This window comes from Microtus pennsylvanicus, chromosome 6, assembly GCF_037038515.1.
Source record: "Microtus pennsylvanicus isolate mMicPen1 chromosome 6, mMicPen1.hap1, whole genome shotgun sequence".
In the NCBI taxonomy this organism is placed as follows: Eukaryota; Metazoa; Chordata; class Mammalia; order Rodentia; family Cricetidae; genus Microtus; species Microtus pennsylvanicus.
The window spans coordinates 105,560,834-105,578,171 of NC_134584.1; the positions used below are offsets into that span (position 1 = coordinate 105,560,834).

Below are 17,338 nucleotides of genomic sequence, written 5' to 3' on the forward strand. Positions count from 1 at the left end.
ATTAATAGTGGAAAACCTGCGTAGGATGAAACTAGGCCCTCTGAATGTAGATGGCAGTTGTGTGGCTTGGGCAGTCTAGGGGCCCCCACTTCAGTGGGACCAGGATTGTTCCCTAGTGCTTGAACTGGCTTTTTTGATCCCATTCTTTTTGGAGGGATACCTTGCTCAGCCTAGATATGGGTGGAGGGCTTCAGTACTGCCTCAAAATGACATGTCAGACTTTGTAGACTCCCCATGGAAAGTCTTATCCTCTCTGAGGAGTGGATGGGGGGGAGGGTAGGATAGAGAGAAGGTGGGGAGAATGGGAAGGAGTAGGAACTGGGATAGGTATGTAAAATGAGAAAAGATCACTAAATATAAATAAATATTTATTTATTATGTATAGTGTTCTGTATGCATGTTTGGCTGCAGGCCAGAAGAGAGCGCCAGATCTCATTACAGATTGTGAACTACCATGTGGGTGCTGGGAATTGAGCTCAGGACCTCTGGAAGAGCTGTCAGTGTTTTTAACCACTGAGCAATCTCTCCAGCCCTAACAAAGAGCTCCAATGGAGAACACATTGCAATGACACAGATGTTAGCATAAGGAGACAATGAACCTAGTCAGAGTGGTGCACAACTTTAACCCCAGCACTCAGGAGGCAGAGGCAGGCGAGTTCTGGGCCAGTGTGGTCTACTTTACATAGTGAGTTCCAGGACAGCTAGAGCTACACAGAAAAACCCTGTCTCACAAACAAAAAAAAAAGAGGAAATCGCTGAAAAGGAATTCAGGAGAAAAGACACTGATCCAAAGTAGGATAATGGCGGCACAGAAGTGACTCAATTAAAGAGATAATCAGGAAATAATAAGGCTCTTGAGGGCTGGTGAGCTCAAGAATAGTCTGGCCTCACAGGGAGTTCAAAGTCAGTCAGTGCTACAAAGTGAAATCCTGTCTTAAAGAGAGGTGGGGGAGGAATGAGGACTATGTCTCTGACGTCGTTAAACCACATGCATGAAATATGAGGGTAATTCATAAAAACATTTTTAAATGTATGTATATAGATGTTGTGCCTGCATGAACTTCTGTGCATCACATTCACGCAGTCCTGAGGAGGCCAGAACAGAGTGTTGGCTCTTCTTGAACTTGTGGTACTAGCTGCTAGATGAGCCCAGGTCATATGAAGGAATCTCTGACACCTCTCCTATTAACTGTACTTTATAGAAATGTACTTGTTTTTTGTTTTTGTTTTTTTTTTTTTTTTTGGTTTTTCGAGACAGGGTTTCTCTGTGGCTTTGGAGCCTGTCCTGGAACTAGCTCTGTAGACCGGGCTGGTCTCGAACTCACAGAGATCCGCCTACCTCTGCCTCCCGAGTGCTGGGATTAAAGGCGTGCGCCACCATCGCCCGGCGAAATGTACTTGTTTTTCAGGGTGGGCTCTATTATTCAGGTAGAGAAGCTAGGCTTGTAGCATTCCTTTCAAGGTAAATGGTATCATTCCCTACAGTTGAGCAGACCTCCCCTAACACCTAAACTGGGTCTACCTCATTGCCACAGTATGCATGTACATATATACACAGCGAGTTGTTGTTGTTGTTTTTAAGGAAGCTTGCCTCAGAAAAGAATGAAGACAGCTTTAGGAAGTGTGAGCCTGTTCAGTCTGACTGGACAGAGGGATGGGGAGATACTAAAGGCGAGAGGGGATACTCACATGGGGAAAAGTGATCTTCCGGAGGGCAGCATCATAATTCTTTACCTCCACTTTCTCCATGAGAGGACGAATAACTAGGTGGGTGTCTGTGCCTGAAACAAAGGCACACAATGAGAGAAACGCTACCCGAAGAGAAACAGCCAGAGCTGGGGGAGGACCTACCTCCTGATATCAGAGCTGTCGGGCTGTGGGCCACAGTGCGCACATCGTGAGTGTGATGCTGGAACGGCTTTGTCCGCACCCACTGCTTCTCACTGCTGCTGGAAGTCACGGGGACCAGCTGAAAATGGAATACTGTGCCCTCGGCTGTGCCCACCACAAAACTGTCTTCTTGCTGAGAAATTAAATCAGGAGGGGGTAGATGTCAACATAACAGGTACAGATGGAAAAAAATATTCTTTCCGGTTTTCTTTCTATCTGGGCAGCTCAGGGGAAAAGAAAACTCATGCCCTGAATTAGAAAGGAGGTTCCTGCCTGGCAAGGTGGTGCATGCCTTTAATCCCAGATCTCTGTGAGACTGAGATCACCCTGGTCTACAAAGTGAGTTCCAGGGCAGTCAAGGCTACAAAGAGAAACCATATCTGGTGAAAGGGAAGAAAGAAGGAAGTTTCCAGGGAAGGCAGTTCCATCAGAGGACCAAGCTCAGACGTAGGCAGCAATTGCCCCCTGCTGACAAAGTTAACACTTAGTACTGCCAATGTGTTATGCAGTCACATGCTATACATTCAATGACAAACCAAATACATGATCCATAAAAGTCTAATGAACCAAAAGTTCCTATTACCCAGTGATACAATAGCTGCCAAAATGTAGTACAAAACATTATTCACAATGCTGCTGCTGTAGAACACACGATCACACACCCTTTAATTGTACGCTAAGTTTGGTTTGGTTGGAAATTTTTATTTTGCTGTAAGATCTTAAGAATTACAGGACTGGAGGGATGGCTAAGCAGTCAGGCACTATTGTTCGTTCTAGTGCACACAGAATGCAGTTTACAACCTCCCATAACTTCTGTTCCAAAGGGATCTGAAGCCTCTGACGTTTACACTCCAGTGCACATATCCATACTTACACCCAACTTAAAAAAAAAAAGGCTAGAGAGATGACTCAGCAGTTAAAAGGGTACTGGCTGCTCTTCCAGTGGACCCAGGTTCAACCAACACCCACATGGCAGCTTACAACTGTAGCCCTAGTTCCAGGGGATCCAACAGACACACATGCAGGTAAAATACCAATACACATTTTTAAAAAGAGCTGGGCAGTGGTACCTCACGCCTTTAATCCCAGCATCCAGAAGGCAGAGATAGGCAGATCTCTCTGAGTTTAAGGCCAGCCTGGTCCACAAAACGAGTTCCAGGATAGACAGGACTACACAAAGAAACTGTCTAAAAAAACCCTCACAAACAAACATTATATTTATACGTTTTTCTTTTTGTGTCAGGGTTTCTCTTTGCCTGATTCTAACTCTTAAAAAAATAAACAAAAATAAAAACTTCTTATAGTTTCAAGTAAGGCACTTAGTATTTTTATTTGATTGTATAAAACATAAATTTCCTTAGTATTATTGGGTTTTTTGTTTGTTTGTTTTTGTGGTCCTGGCTGTTCTAATCTCCTTCCTTGGTGACAAATGTCATCATCTGCTGAGCTATACCCTAGTAATAACATCTTTATGAAGTTAAATTTGTTTTGTTTTGTTTTGTTTTTGAGACACGGTTTCTCTGTATAGCTTTGGAGCCTGTCCTAGAACTCACTCTGTAGACCAGGCTGGCCTTGAACTCACAGAGATCCACTTGCCTCTGCTTCCCAGGAGCTGGGATTAAAGGCATGCACCACCACCACCCAGCTTAAACATTTATTAAAATTAAACATTTCTACTAAAGAACATGGTAGGTGCTAGGTCATTGTTTATGTTGTTAAGAAGGAATTAGATTTCTCTGCTGCTTGTTGTGCAAAAGAACAGCACATACAATTGGTACATTAGTTGTGCAACGTAGTAGCTTTCCTACTACCTGTTTGCCTAAGTATATGCTGATGCTCACACAGTGTTCAAATCACCTACTGATATATTTCTCAGGATGTGCTCCTGCCATTAGGTGACATAACTATATACAAACTAAGCGCAGTACAAGAAATAAAATACCTAAAATAGATTTAAATAAGGAACATGTTAGTTGTGAGAAAAAACTGTATCCTTCTAAACTACATAGGCAATATATGAGAAAAGACAGACCAGACTCTAAGGCTGACTTGAAAGCTAGGCTTGAGGATATAAGGTCATATTCTTGGCTACTCAGGAGGCTCAGCAGGAGGACCGTAAGTCCAAGGACTACTTGGGCTGGGAGCATACTCACATCAGCGACAGCAATAGACTGAACATCCGCATTTGCGATGACATGGCTCTTAACAAGTGTCCCCGTAGCTGAGTCCCATAACTGCACCTTTCCAACAGAGTCCACACTTATGACAGTTCCGTCAGACAAGAAGGCAACGCCCCACACGATACACCTTGACTTCGTCACTCCCAGGTGCTGCCTATCTAAAACCATCTTACGAGTAATGCTCCCTGAAAAATAAGAAAGGCACACATGGAGATGGTGTTTAGTTCCAGTTTCCCAAAGCTGCCCGGACAAGCTTAAGGTGATGAGTCAGAGGCCTGGACATCCATTGTCAGTGAATGGCAGCTGAGCTTTAAAACTCCTGAATGGGGACCTGAAGAGGAAACGAGAGGATGAGGGGCCCCCAAGGTGGGACAGTTGAAAGTTGCTCTATGAGGCTGCGAACCCTTGAAGTAGCAATCTCCTGAGTAAGCAGCGGATAGTATACAAACACCGTCTCAACAGAAGAATCTTAGGTAAAAGGTATGGAGAACTAAGTATGGGACAGGGTGTCTAGAGGGAAAACAGGGTCAAGTTAAAACTGGTAAGAACACGGAGAACGAAGATTTCTTCTCCTCAGAGCAGGGACAGCGAGGCCTGCACTTAACCAGGTAGGAGACTGGAAAAAGAGTGTCAGAATGCAGCTCAGGGCAGAGATGTGTAATGCCAATGCCAGGGTTGTCTAATTCCCAGCACCAAAAACCAACTGACTGATTTCTGGAAACCAAGTCACACAAGACAGAAAAAATTATTTCTAAGATTCCCCAAACAGGCAACCCAGTGAAGACCATGCTCAAGAGTCCCACTGACGGAACAAGAACAAACAGTACACACGCGGGCGGAAAAAGCTTCCTCTAACAAGAAAAGCCAAACAGACTAACAGAAACGGCAAACAAATGAACAGTGGGCCAGGAAGGGTGCAGAACAGTTGCAGAATGTTATCACTAATAGCTTCAGAGATGTTATCACTAATAGCTTCAGAGATGTTATCACTAATAGCTGGAGAGATGGTCAGCTGTTGAGCACTTTGTGCTCTTGCAGGACTGGAGTTTGGTTCCCAGCACCCACACAGCACTTAACTACAGCTCTAGCAGATTCCTGCACACGCACACAATCAAAAAACAACCCCTCCACCAGGTGGTGGTGGTGCACACTTTCAATCCGAGCACCCAAGAGGCAGAGGCAGAGGCAGAGGCAGGTGGATCTGTGAATTCCAGGCCTGCCAGGTCTATAAGAGCTAAGCTAGTTCCAGGACAGCACCAAAGCTACAGAGAAACCCTGCCTTAAAAAACCAAAAAACCAAAACCCCAACTCTTAGAAAGAAATGAACAGCCTCAGAGGCTGCAGGTGTAACCACAGAACACAAACTTAGCACAGGCTCCAGCAGCTAAAAACAGAAAAGACCTTTGGAGGTGGCTAAGTGAAAATTTCACTACAAACATTAAGATATGAAGATGACAAATTTATATTAGCGAACAATAAATAAAATAAATAAAAGTAAAAAAGATGAAAAATAAGAGTGACTAAGAAAGAAGACCCAACACTGAAGTAATAAAATTCGAGAAAGAGAAAACAGAAACTGATCTACAAAGTAATTAAAAGAATTTCCCCCAAACAGAGGGTTTGAATTAAAGCAATCTCCTACGTATCTAGCACAACTGATTGACACGAGAAAAAACAAACAAACAAAAAAACAACCACATCTACAACAAACAGACTAATACAACAAGAATAACCAAAATTTTAGCTAATGTCTAACATGGCTCAGGAGCAGAGGCTCACCTAGTGCCTAAAAGCCTGGGTTAGAGCTCCAGCAGAGAAACAAAGAAAACTCCTACAAAGGAAAAGGAAAGGAAAAAAGGCACATGCTCAAAGGTACTAGAAACCAAACAAAAGATCAACTCTCTGTATGGCCAAAGGGTCAATAATCAGAATAGCACCACACTTCCCAACAGGGAAAGGAAGAATCCTAAATAACACAGCAGCAAAAGGGACCCCAGAAAGACGGAAACACAAGTCTTTCTCGCCTTGTACAGCACGACCCAAGTGGCTAAGCCAGACCGGAAGAAGTTAAAACAAAGAGACTCATTTCTTTTTTTTTTTTTAAATATTTATTTATTTATTATGTATACAATATTCTGTCTGTGCATATGCCTACAGGCCAGAAGAGGGCACCAGACCCCATTACAGGTGGTTGTGAGCCACCATGTGGTTGCCGGGAATTGAACTCAGGACCTTTGGAAGAGCAGGCAATGCTCTTAACCTCTGAGCCATCTCTCCAGCCCAAAGAGACTCATTTCTAAGGACATAGAAATGGCACGAAAAAACAAATAAAAACACCGAAATACTCAGATGTGTTTGTATCAATTTATACAACTCAAAGACTTTATGGATGAAGTGGCAGAGATGTAGGGAGAATGGGAATATTCAACAGGAAGCAGACAGGAAGGAAAGTAACTTCCTCTGAGAGCAGTTCACTTGGCCATGATGCTAGGAACCCAGTTACAAATAAGCACAAGGATCAGGAGACAGTGTGATGGACACTACAGCAGAGAGCACACAGGGAAGACTGATGTTGAATTCAATAGCGTGTATAATTAAAAAAATCAAAATGTAGAATTATAAATATGCCGTGTACAGCAGAATCAGCTAAGGGTAGAAGTGGAGATCAGGAGAAGGGCATAGGAGATTGCTCTTTTGGTAATAAGCCTTAAGGAACTCTGTGGCTATAGGCATGTGTAATTAAAGACAAATAAAACAAAGAAACGTACAAACCAGGCATTGAGGAAAAAGAAAAACAGAGACATACCAATCCCCACCACACACACACACACTCTCTTTGCTTTTTTTGGGACAGGGTTTCTCTGTGTTATAGTCCTGGAACTCACTTTGTAGACCAGGCTGGCCTCAAACTACTACCCAAGTTTTTTTGATTTTGTTTTTTTGAGATAGGGTTTCTGTGTGTAGTTCTGACTGTCCTGGAACTCACTCTGTAGACCAGGCTGGCCTTACACTTAGAGATCCACCTGCCTCTGGCTCTCAAGTGCTGAGATTAAAGGTGTGCGCCATCACTGGCTTGTCTCTGTACAAAAACATGTACAAATATGAGGTTAAAGGCAAAGTCACCACTGAAGAGGTCTAATAACCAATTTTCTATGTCAAGAACAGAAAAGGAAGCCATGGTTCTCTACCTTATATTCCATTTTTCCCGGACACATAGACATCCTAGTTAACACACACTAAATGCTGTATTACTTGAGAGTAAATGGGACTGTAATATATCCTCTTATGAAGAAAGTGCTGTATCCTATGGAAGAATGAAGATCCCCCAAATACAGCAGTGCTAATCAAAAACAGGAATGAGAGGCTAAAGAGATGGCTCAGTGGTTAAGAGTGCTTACTACACAGGTTTAAAAAATAAATAAAGAGAGAAGTCTGAATCCCAGGACATGTGTAAAGGTTGGACATGGTCCCTTCAGGCCTATCATCCCAGGCCTGGAGGATCACCGGAACTAGCTTCTTGCTGGCCTATTCTAAAAACAAAATAAAACAAAACAAAAACCAGACTCACCCCTGCCCTGGGTTCACAAGAGACTGTGCCTCAGAAAGAGCCCGAGTCCTTCTAAAGTTCTTCTCTTGTCACTACCTATGAAGGCACGTATACGTACATATAACACAGAATAGACAGAGACAGACAGACTTAGTCATATACAGAATACACATGGAAAACGGGCAAAATTTGTGGTGGACATGTGGAGAGATTAATGAGAAGTTAGGTCATCACATTCATTGAAAACGTGACAAAGTCGAGCTCTCAGAAACTGAGAAATGTAGATCTGACAACACCCACAACACAAATGTACCAAATAGAAAACAGTCACCTGATTTGACATCAAACACGATAACGTAGTCTATGGAGCCAGCTGCAATGTGGGTACCAGCAGGATGCCAACTGAGACTTAGGATCCGACCTTAGGAGTAATAAAACAAGAAAAAAGGTGACATATAAACTGAGCTCTCCTCCCACAGCGACCTACATGGCTTCTGCAATTCAGTGTTAGTTTCTCATTCCCCGCAGGAGATGTACTGTCCTGGGTCCCACAATGGAGTATCTGACAACTTGTTTTACTAATGTATAAATAGTTGAGGAAAATATGTAAAATAAACACATCCTTCTGAGAACGATCTGGTTGTGACCTAACAAAATTTCAATGTGCACAGACACTGACTTCAGATTAGAGACACACTTGCACGGATGCGCAAATATATGTATGGTCATGCACAAGTATTAACATTACAAACAAGGATGCACTGACTACAAGATGACGGCCTCATGAGACCATATCATCCAGTGACATCAGCCATCTGAGTTTGTGTAAGCATACCTGATGATGTTCACACGATGGGATGATTTAACACTGTATTTTCAGAACAGATCCCTTCTGTTAACCAACCATAATTAAGCATAAGCCGGGCGGTGGTGGCGCACGCCTTTAATCCCAGCACTCGGGAGGCAGAGGCAGGCGGATCTCTGTGAGTTCGAGACCAGCCTGGTCTACAAGAGCTAGTTCCAGGACAGGCTCCAAAGCCACAGAGAAACCCTGTCTCGAAAAACCAAAAAAAAAAAAAAAAAAAAGCAAAGCATGTCTGTCTTTCTTTCTTTGGTGGTTGTGCTGATTAGTTTTTTTTTGTCAGCTTGACTAGACTAATTCTATGACATCTACTGAAAAGTACTGTATCACCTTCCCAATTGAGAAATAACAAAAATCTGGTTCCAGTGGATAGCTATTCCTAAAGGACACAGAACACACAGCATGCTCACTACTCTCCAAAACAGGCACAGGCATTGGCAGTCTACAGTCCGCTTTTGGTTTGTAAATCAAGTTTTACACAATCACAAATCTCTGTTCATGCACTGTGTTTGACGGTTTCTGTGCTACAAGTAGAGATAGCAGAGACTATTTTGCCTTCAGAGCCTCAAGTACCATGGTGCCCAAGCCCAGAGCCCAAGCAGCAGCAGTTGCTCATGATACTCACCGAGACATTGAAATTGGCTAGTATGGTTAAGAACCACAGCTAGCCTTTAATCCCACCACTTGAGAGGCAGAAGTAGATGGATCTCTAAGTATGAGGCCAGCCTGGTCAACAGAGTGAGTTCCAGGACAGAGAGGGCTACACAGAGAAACCTTGTCTTGAAAAACAAGCAAACAATAAAAAGAAACAAACCACGGCCAGCAAAGCTTAGAGGTGCATGCCTGTAATCACACTGCTAAGGCAGGACTGCATGAGTTTAAGGGCAGTCAGGGCTACACAGAGTAACAGGCAAGTGGGGGCTACAGTGTGAGAAGCTGTCTCACAAAAACCAGAAGAAAAGGGAAAAAGAAATCACAGCTCTCTTGTTGTGCAGATCTGTAATCTCAGTACTCAGGAAGTAGAGGCAGGCCTACACAGAAGAACCAGCCTCAGGACATCATTTAATGATAAAAAACAAACATACAAATATTTAAATTTCACAAAACAGGAGTTTTTGTAGCGGTGCACTGCCTAATTTTATGTCAACTTGACAAAGCTAGTCATTTTGGAAGAGAAACTCTCAACTGAAAAAAAAAAAAAAGCCCCAACCAGGCTGGCCTGTAAGCAAAGCTGTGGTACATTTTCTCCATTGTGGAAGGGGACCACCCAGGATGAGAGGTCCTGGATGCTGTAAGAAAGCAGACCGAGGGCTGGAGAGATGGCTCAGCAGTTAAGAGCATTGCCTGCTCTTCCAAAGGTCCTGAGTTCAATTCCCAGCAACCACATGGTGGCTCACAGCCATCTGTAATGAGGTCTGGTGCCCTCTTCTGGCCTGCAGGAATACATGTAGAGAGAATATTGTATACATAATAAAGAAAGAAAGAAAGAAAGAAAGAAAGAAAGAAAGAAAGAAAGAAAGAAACAAAGAAACAAAGAAAGAAACAAAGAAAGCAAGCAGAGGAGGCAAGGCAGCACCCCTCCATGGCCTCTGCACCAGCTCCTGCCTCCAGGTTCCTGACCTGCTTGAGTTTCTGCCCTGATTACCTTTGACGATAGACTGTCTGCGGAGCTCTAAGCTGATATAAAGTCTTTCCTCTCTGCGTTGCTTTTGGTCATGGTATTTATCACAACAACAGAAACCATAAGATGTACACTATAACTAACTCTGACTTTCACACAAACACTAGTTTTCTACTTTGATTTTCTGTACTTTTGCTTAACCAGGCAATCACAACTATGCAACATAATGAGATGTAGAACTCCTAGAACTTTTCCTTGTACACACAAAAAATGTATATATACAAAACATTATTTATAGCAGCAGGAAAACACCCTCTCCCTAGTGGCGCAAAAACACAACTTCTTGTTGAGACTACTCGTCACCCCACCAAAAACAACCCTTACTTTTCTGCCGATCAAAATTTCTTGCAAACTGTATTTTGTCTGGAGTGACCTCAAACAGTTTCACAGAGCCATCTTCACAACCGACCTATTGAGAGAAAGAGAGATAGAAAACAGACTAAATGAGTCTTCTATAGGACCACTATTCCCACACACAAATATATACATTGTTTCTTCTCTAAAAGCTATCACTTACCCTAAAACCAAACCAACCAAACAGCTTGTCAGAGGGGGTAGGGGACCTATGCTCAAGAAATTGGTATGTATACGCCTGTTGACTACACAGTCTTGTCAGAAGTGGCCAACTTTCTGCATATGACATAGAATAAAAGCAGGATTTCACACATACCTGCCAGAGACCCATGACCTAGTAAAAGATCTACTGACCTTTAAACCCAGATGGAAACATAAGATAGTATACAAGTTAGTACAAGTGAAATATTAAAAAAAAAAAAAGACATCGCAAAAAATTAAATGTCAGGGCAGAAAAATGGCTCATTGGGAAAAGGCTAGCTGCCAAGCCTGGATAACTTAAGTTTGATCTCAAAGACGTACAAGATGGAAGGAGAAAACCAACTTACACAGTTGTCCTCTGACCATCACAAGCACTCCGCAGCACAGATGCCTCAACCCCCATCACAAATAATAAACGTAACTTCATACACACACACACACACACACACACACACACACACACGTGCAGTGAATCTACAGAAGGACTTAACACCCCATATTTCTGAAACAAAAGTTACTATTAAAATACAAACTATATCAAAACAAAACTAGTCTCTACATCTCTTAGTTCCAAAGAAGTTTAGAAAATTCTGAAATTAATTAACCCTGACATTTCACAAAGGAATAAACAAGGTCCAAACTGTAGTAAGTCTTCTTCTGTCCCACCAGCCAGCTCCCAAATAATGACACAAAGACTTATTAGTAATTATGAAAACTTGGCCTTACTTTAGACTTGATTTTACCTAGCTCTTACAACTTAAATGAACCCATTTCTATTAATCTATGTTTTGCTCATCCTGCTTCTTGTCTCCTCTGACTTTCTCTCTCTGCCTGGAAGTCCTGCCTATACCTCCTGACTAGCTATTGGCTATTTAGCTTTTTATTACACCAATCACAGCAACACATCTTCACAACGTACAAATCTTCCATAAAACCAAGCTACCAGCATAAGGGCAAGGTGAGCAGTGATTTATTATTGTTTGTTTGTATGAGCTTTGACTATGTATGTACGTGCATCACTTTTGTGCAGTGCCCGCAGAGGCTACAAGAGGGTCTCCAACTACTGGGAACTGGAGTTGTGAGCCACCATGTGGATGCTGGGAACCAATCCAGGATCTGTGCAAGAGCAGTCAGTACTCTTAACTGATGAGTCGTCCCTCCAGCCTATGACCAGGGATTTTTAACCTTCATTGCCAATTCTAATATTTTGTCTTATGAGTCTTGATACCTAGCTAAGCTTGGAATTTCTATAAGACATAAACATGAGGAAGGAAATTTGAGTGGGCATAAAACTACTCTTTGGAATAACCAAGAGTTGCTTACTGACCAAAAGCTGAGAGCCACTGGGGCTGGCGGTCATACTCCAAATAGGTCCTCCGAAGGCGTCCAGAGCATACTTTATGTTTAGTGCCTGTAGGTCATACTCGAGAATTTCTCCGTTAAGTCCAGCACTAAAGAGCCGCTGTCCTTCTGCCCAACATAGGGCTTCTGTAGCCCGAGACTCATGACCTGGGAAAAACTAAAGAAACATCATAACTTTTCCAACCTGCCATGAATTCAAAACTACAGAAACGCTGTAACACCCCAACTTGCAACCATCAACATTTGACGAGTATTTCCCCACAGACAACTAGTATAGGTTTTCACTATCAAACATTTGTGCCTACTAGACACTTTTACTTCTTTCAGCTTCAAATTTTAGTTACTTAATATTACTGTACTTTAAGTTATATGTTTGATTCTCTCTAATTGGATATGAGATATATAATTTCTTAAAACTACTGCAAACTTTCATTAGAGAAACCTGGAATGTTAGTACACATGGCTGTTCCTTCAAGGGAAGGAATACACACCCAGAAAGGTTATCCACCCAGAAAGGCTGGGAGCTTACAAGCCTTTGTGCTAGCCGTGTGGCTAGACTTTTTTAGGCATCTGATCTTGCCCCAGACCCTTATCATAAGCTTGTTTCTCTCAGTCAATCTATAGAACCCATTTTTATGGATTTTACAAGGAGTTTCTGTATAGTCATGTTTGATCTGCATGTTCCTCAGGGAGATTTATGTATGCTTTGTTGTATATGCAGAATGAGTTAATCATCACCAAATTGTGCCGTGCTAAAATATGCTGAAAATAAACCACTTGGGGGTTAGACTCCAGAATTTTGAGCTAACATCAGATGGAGTTGTGTTAAACCAAACTGCCTTCTTCTTGCTATTCAAAAATCATCTCTCCGGGCGGTGGTGGTGCATGCCTTTAATCCCAACACTCGGGAGGCAGAGGCAGGCGGATCTCTGTGAGTTCGAGGCCAGCCTGGTCTACAAAAGCTAGTCCCAGGACAGGCTCCAAAACCACAGAGAAACCCTGTCTCGAAAATCCAAAAACAAAAAAAACAAAAGCAAAAACAAAACAACAACAACAACAAAAAAAAACCATCTCTCTGTAGGCCTGTGACGGTCACAGAGTCCCAGAATTGACGGTCATTCCCAATCCTGCCCCACAAAACCAATTTTTCTATCCAGGATTTTTCATCTTCTTATTTAACTAGGCAGCCACAGCAATGTTGTACAATGGATGACTTAGTTTTTAACAAAAAACCAACTAGGTTTTAAAAGTAAAATACAACAGTATATGGAACAGGACATAAAGGACAAAGGGAATGGAAATGGTTTAATTTGTAAAGGTACCTGCTACCAAGTCTGAGGACCCAAATTCAACGCCCAGGACCCATATGGTGGGAAAGAACTGATTCCCCCAGGCTGTCCTCTAGTTTATACAGGGATGTATGGCACACACACACACCCAAAGGAGAAATGCCAGTCAATTTAGTGCAGCCTAATGTACAGCGTTAAGATCTGAAACTGTGTGCTGCACTATCCTAGACCTCAGAATTCACTGATCACTTGCTTACTAACCAAAAGTAACTTTCAAGTCTTGCAAGGTCCATTCAAACTAAATGCCTTTATGCAGGCCTATTATTGCTAATCTTTTCTAGTTATTTCTATCGTGCCTTTTCTGTGTTTAAACACACAAATTGTCCACTATGTTACAACTGCCTGGAGCATTCCAATACAGTGACATGTTTTCGACGTCTATAGCTTAGGAATAAGGCTATACAATGGCTGGCTTTCATAAACCAACCTTCTAATGATATCCACTAATACATATCTCAAAACATACCTCTATCAAGAGATACAACATGACAAACCCAAGAGTTGCATGACTGTACACATGCTGAAGGCCAGTGTGTCCACTTTACCTGTAAAGAGTTGTCTATGATACAGTTCACTCCAGCTCTTTGTTCAAGTCTCAAGTTTTCCTTCCTTCCTTTCTTTTTGAGGCAGGGCCTTACACCATGTAGCTCTGGCTGCCATAGAATTCTCTATATGGACCAGGTTGGCCCAGGGCTCATAGTGATAAACTGCTTCTGTCTTCTGAGTGCTGGGATTAAAGGTGTGCACTACCACCACCACAGCCACATGGCTATAGCCTCAAATTTTTAAGTATTTTTTCTTAGATATTTAATATTTTCATATATGTCAAAGTATTTTAATTTTATGTCTGTTTGACACAAACAGACTATGCTTCCTATCTGAACTTGCAAGACCAAGCGACCTATGGGTTAAATGGCTATGTCCAAAAGGCTGAAGTCAATGGACTGAAGGGAATACAGGTCTCCTTACTCCTAGTCTCTTCATTCTGATTCACTAAGCATGTCTTTCTCTAATGACATGACTGAGGTCAGTAACTCTTAAATTTTCAAAGACAATGTGTATGTATATGTGCATGCGCGTGTGTACATATGAAGGTCAAAGGACAATTGGTAGGGATTGGCCTCTCCTTCTACCACATGGGTGGCAGAGATCAAACTCAGGTTGTCAGGCTTGCAAGCAAGCATCTTTACCCACTGAGTCATCTTACCCAGCCAGGGGTTAGTAATCTTTTTTTGTTTTTTTGAGATGAATTTCTCTGTGTAGCCCCGGCTGTCCTGGAACTCACTCTGTAGATCAGGCTGTCCCTGAACTCAGAGATCTCCTTGCCTCTGGGATTAAAGGTGTGCGCCACCACCGCCTGGCCATCCTGACCAAATTTTAATGAGTAGGAAAGGAGACGTGGGGAAAACAGAAAATGAGACTGAATTAGTTAGCTGTTAAAATTACCTACAGGAGAGTGAAAGAAGAAAATGAGGGAGAGTGGGTAAGAAATGGAGGCCTTATCACTCAACATTACTCAGCAGCAAAGAGCTGAAATAGTCACCAGCATTGCTGACCTAGTAGTTCCCCATCTCACAGAATTTGAAGTTAAGTAGTGAAGAGGCCATTAAGCAAATATACAAATTATGCCAAATACAGTGGTTAGAAATGACAAACAGAAAAGTCACAACATGCAACAAGTGTACACCCAAGCATTCTTGTCCTGTTTTTGGCAATGACCCATTTGTTGTGGGCAAGGAACTCCAACTGTTACATACACACTTGTTCTTCAGCACTTCAACTCCACGGACGATCCCTAAAGCTTCCTGTCGAGACTGCTTCTCGCTGCTTTATTACACGGCTCAGAAATGGTCTCTTTACGGATCGTTTTTCACGAATGTAAAAGCTCTGATACTTGGTTTTTTTTTTGGTTTTTGGAGACAGGGTTTCTTTGTGGCTTTGGAGCCTGTCCTGGAACTAGCTCTTGTAAACCTGGCTGGTCTCGAACTCACAGAGATCCGCCTGCCTCTACCTCCTGAGTGCTGGAATTAAGGCGTGCGCCACCACCGCCCGGCTCTGATACTTGTTTTAACATCGGTACTGGACACGTACTCAGTCTCTTAGAAACATTTACAGAATACCTGATCTCAAATGCCAGGCTGCTGGACACTGGATACTCATTTACCCGGCTCTTCTCTCTTGAACTGAGTGGAATTTGCACCCGAAGAAAATTAGTAGTCAGTGTCCTTGGAGGGAAAGTCTTCGGAGCTTGAGAGATGGCTCAATAGTTAAGAGCACTTGTTCCTGCAAAGGGTTCCCAGCACCCAATGGTAGCTCATAACCTTCTAACTCCAGTTCTAGGGGATCCAATGCTCTCCCTGGACCACCATGGGCATTAGGCACAACTGAGGTGTACATACATGCACGTAGGCAGAATACTGCTGCACAAAAAATAAATGATACTTGATGTGTACCCAAAGACATTTTATCTAATTAAAAAATTCCTCTACTCCCAAATATAGACAATTAGTCCACATCCTTAGAGACCAGTGAACTTGTTATCACGCTACCTGCTATCATTCCAGAGTTTTCCGGTATTACAGCGTTTGAAGACCTTTGATTGAAAATAGAATGCATACTAAGAATCCCAGCAGGAAATGGTATTTTACCAAAATCACAACGATCTCAACATTTTCCTTTCTTCTAGGGGCCAAAAAAAAGACCCAGCACACTTCAGTCCCCAAATGGCATGACACAGGATTCCGAGGTAGGATCTTTCTACACAACTTCAGCTAGACAAACCCTGACCTGCTTTCGCCAATCAAAGGATTTCATATATGCTACAGAAGCTCCGTAGTTCTAGGCAATTCCATCGCAGGTGCACTCACTCCATCTATCTTAAGATAGGACATGTAAGCTGTAGACCTGGAACTTGGAGTTAACATCAGGACCACCACACCAGGCTCCCTAAAGACTTACTTTCTCCTGAAAGTAGTTTGCTGACAAGTTATAAATTTCCACCGTGCCATCTGTTCGTGAGACAGCCAATCTGTTTGACTGGTTATTGTAAGCCACACAGCGGATGCCTGATGGAACATAATTAAAGAAACGTACTCGATGGACCTTAAATTCACCCATTCCTGGGGGGACAAAAAGACATCGTTAAACGTTAACTGGAGAATCTCGCAGGCATTCAATTTATTATCATCACTGCTGGATGAGAGATTCCAACGATCTCTCACTAATGTTCATTTCCAATAATGATATCGTGCCCCAGCAAGGCTCGACTGCCTCTCAACACGGATGCTTCAACAAATTAACCCCAAAGGCCTACTCCAGTCCTTGTCTTTTTAGCCTACTGGAGGAGGAGAAGAGTTTGAAAACCGGAATTTTAGCAAGAATGCTAAACTCTTAACTTTACTAAGTTTGCAAATGACAGATCCACTCCACGACAGGGACGTGAGGCTGATGGGGTGGGGGTGGGGGGGGACGACCCAGAGCACAAGTGAGCAGCGACAAGACTTGGTGATTTTTCCCGACTGCCTCGTCTAGCAGTTACCCCGCACACACCTACTGAGTGGAACTTATCTGCCCCACACTCGTCTACCCTCAAGATTAGGAAGCCACAGGCAGAGAGGGCACGTTTTGAAGAGCGAGAGACTTCGCCACCCCCTGCGCTATGCTAGGTCCCAGGAGTGACTTCCACTCTCTGGAACCGGCTATCTGACAATGTTCGCGGGTCCCCGACCCCGGGCGAGCTGCACCCCCTCAGAACCCACTGTCCCAGCAGCCTCCGGATTCTTCCCGAACTCACTTACCGCCCGGCACTCGCTAGCCCGGACCTCACCTCTCTCCGCCCCGGCCCCCACGTGCGCGCGCGCGCTCTCCAGCTCTACCCCGGAAGTGCTCGGCGGAGAGAGGCGGAAGTGCGCA

At 43.1% G+C, this 17,338-nt stretch overlaps 2 protein-coding genes across 2 annotated transcripts in view; both read right to left on the minus strand.

Annotated features, from left to right (window-relative positions):
* Utp4 (UTP4 small subunit processome component) overlaps positions 1–17,313 on the minus strand; it is a 33,268-nt gene extending 15,955 nt beyond the window's left edge. Inside the window, exons 1-8 of the mRNA XM_075977102.1 lie at positions 17,224–17,313; positions 16,385–16,545; positions 12,043–12,234; positions 10,485–10,569; positions 7,949–8,038; positions 4,044–4,255; positions 1,852–2,023; positions 1,690–1,781 (exon numbers count right to left, since the gene is read on the minus strand). Coding sequence (XP_075833217.1) covers positions 1,690–1,781; positions 1,852–2,023; positions 4,044–4,255; positions 7,949–8,038; positions 10,485–10,569; positions 12,043–12,234; positions 16,385–16,543 — 1,002 coding nt within the window. The 5' untranslated portion in view covers positions 16,544–16,545; positions 17,224–17,313. The remainder of the gene's footprint in view (positions 1–1,689; positions 1,782–1,851; positions 2,024–4,043; positions 4,256–7,948; positions 8,039–10,484; positions 10,570–12,042; positions 12,235–16,384; positions 16,546–17,223) is intronic.
* Positions 16,423–17,338, minus strand: part of Has3 (hyaluronan synthase 3) — a 40,618-nt gene continuing 39,702 nt past the window's right edge. The window contains exon 6 of the transcript XR_012910957.1: positions 16,423–16,491. The gene's annotated coding sequence lies outside the window, so the exon portion shown is untranslated. The remainder of the gene's footprint in view (positions 16,492–17,338) is intronic.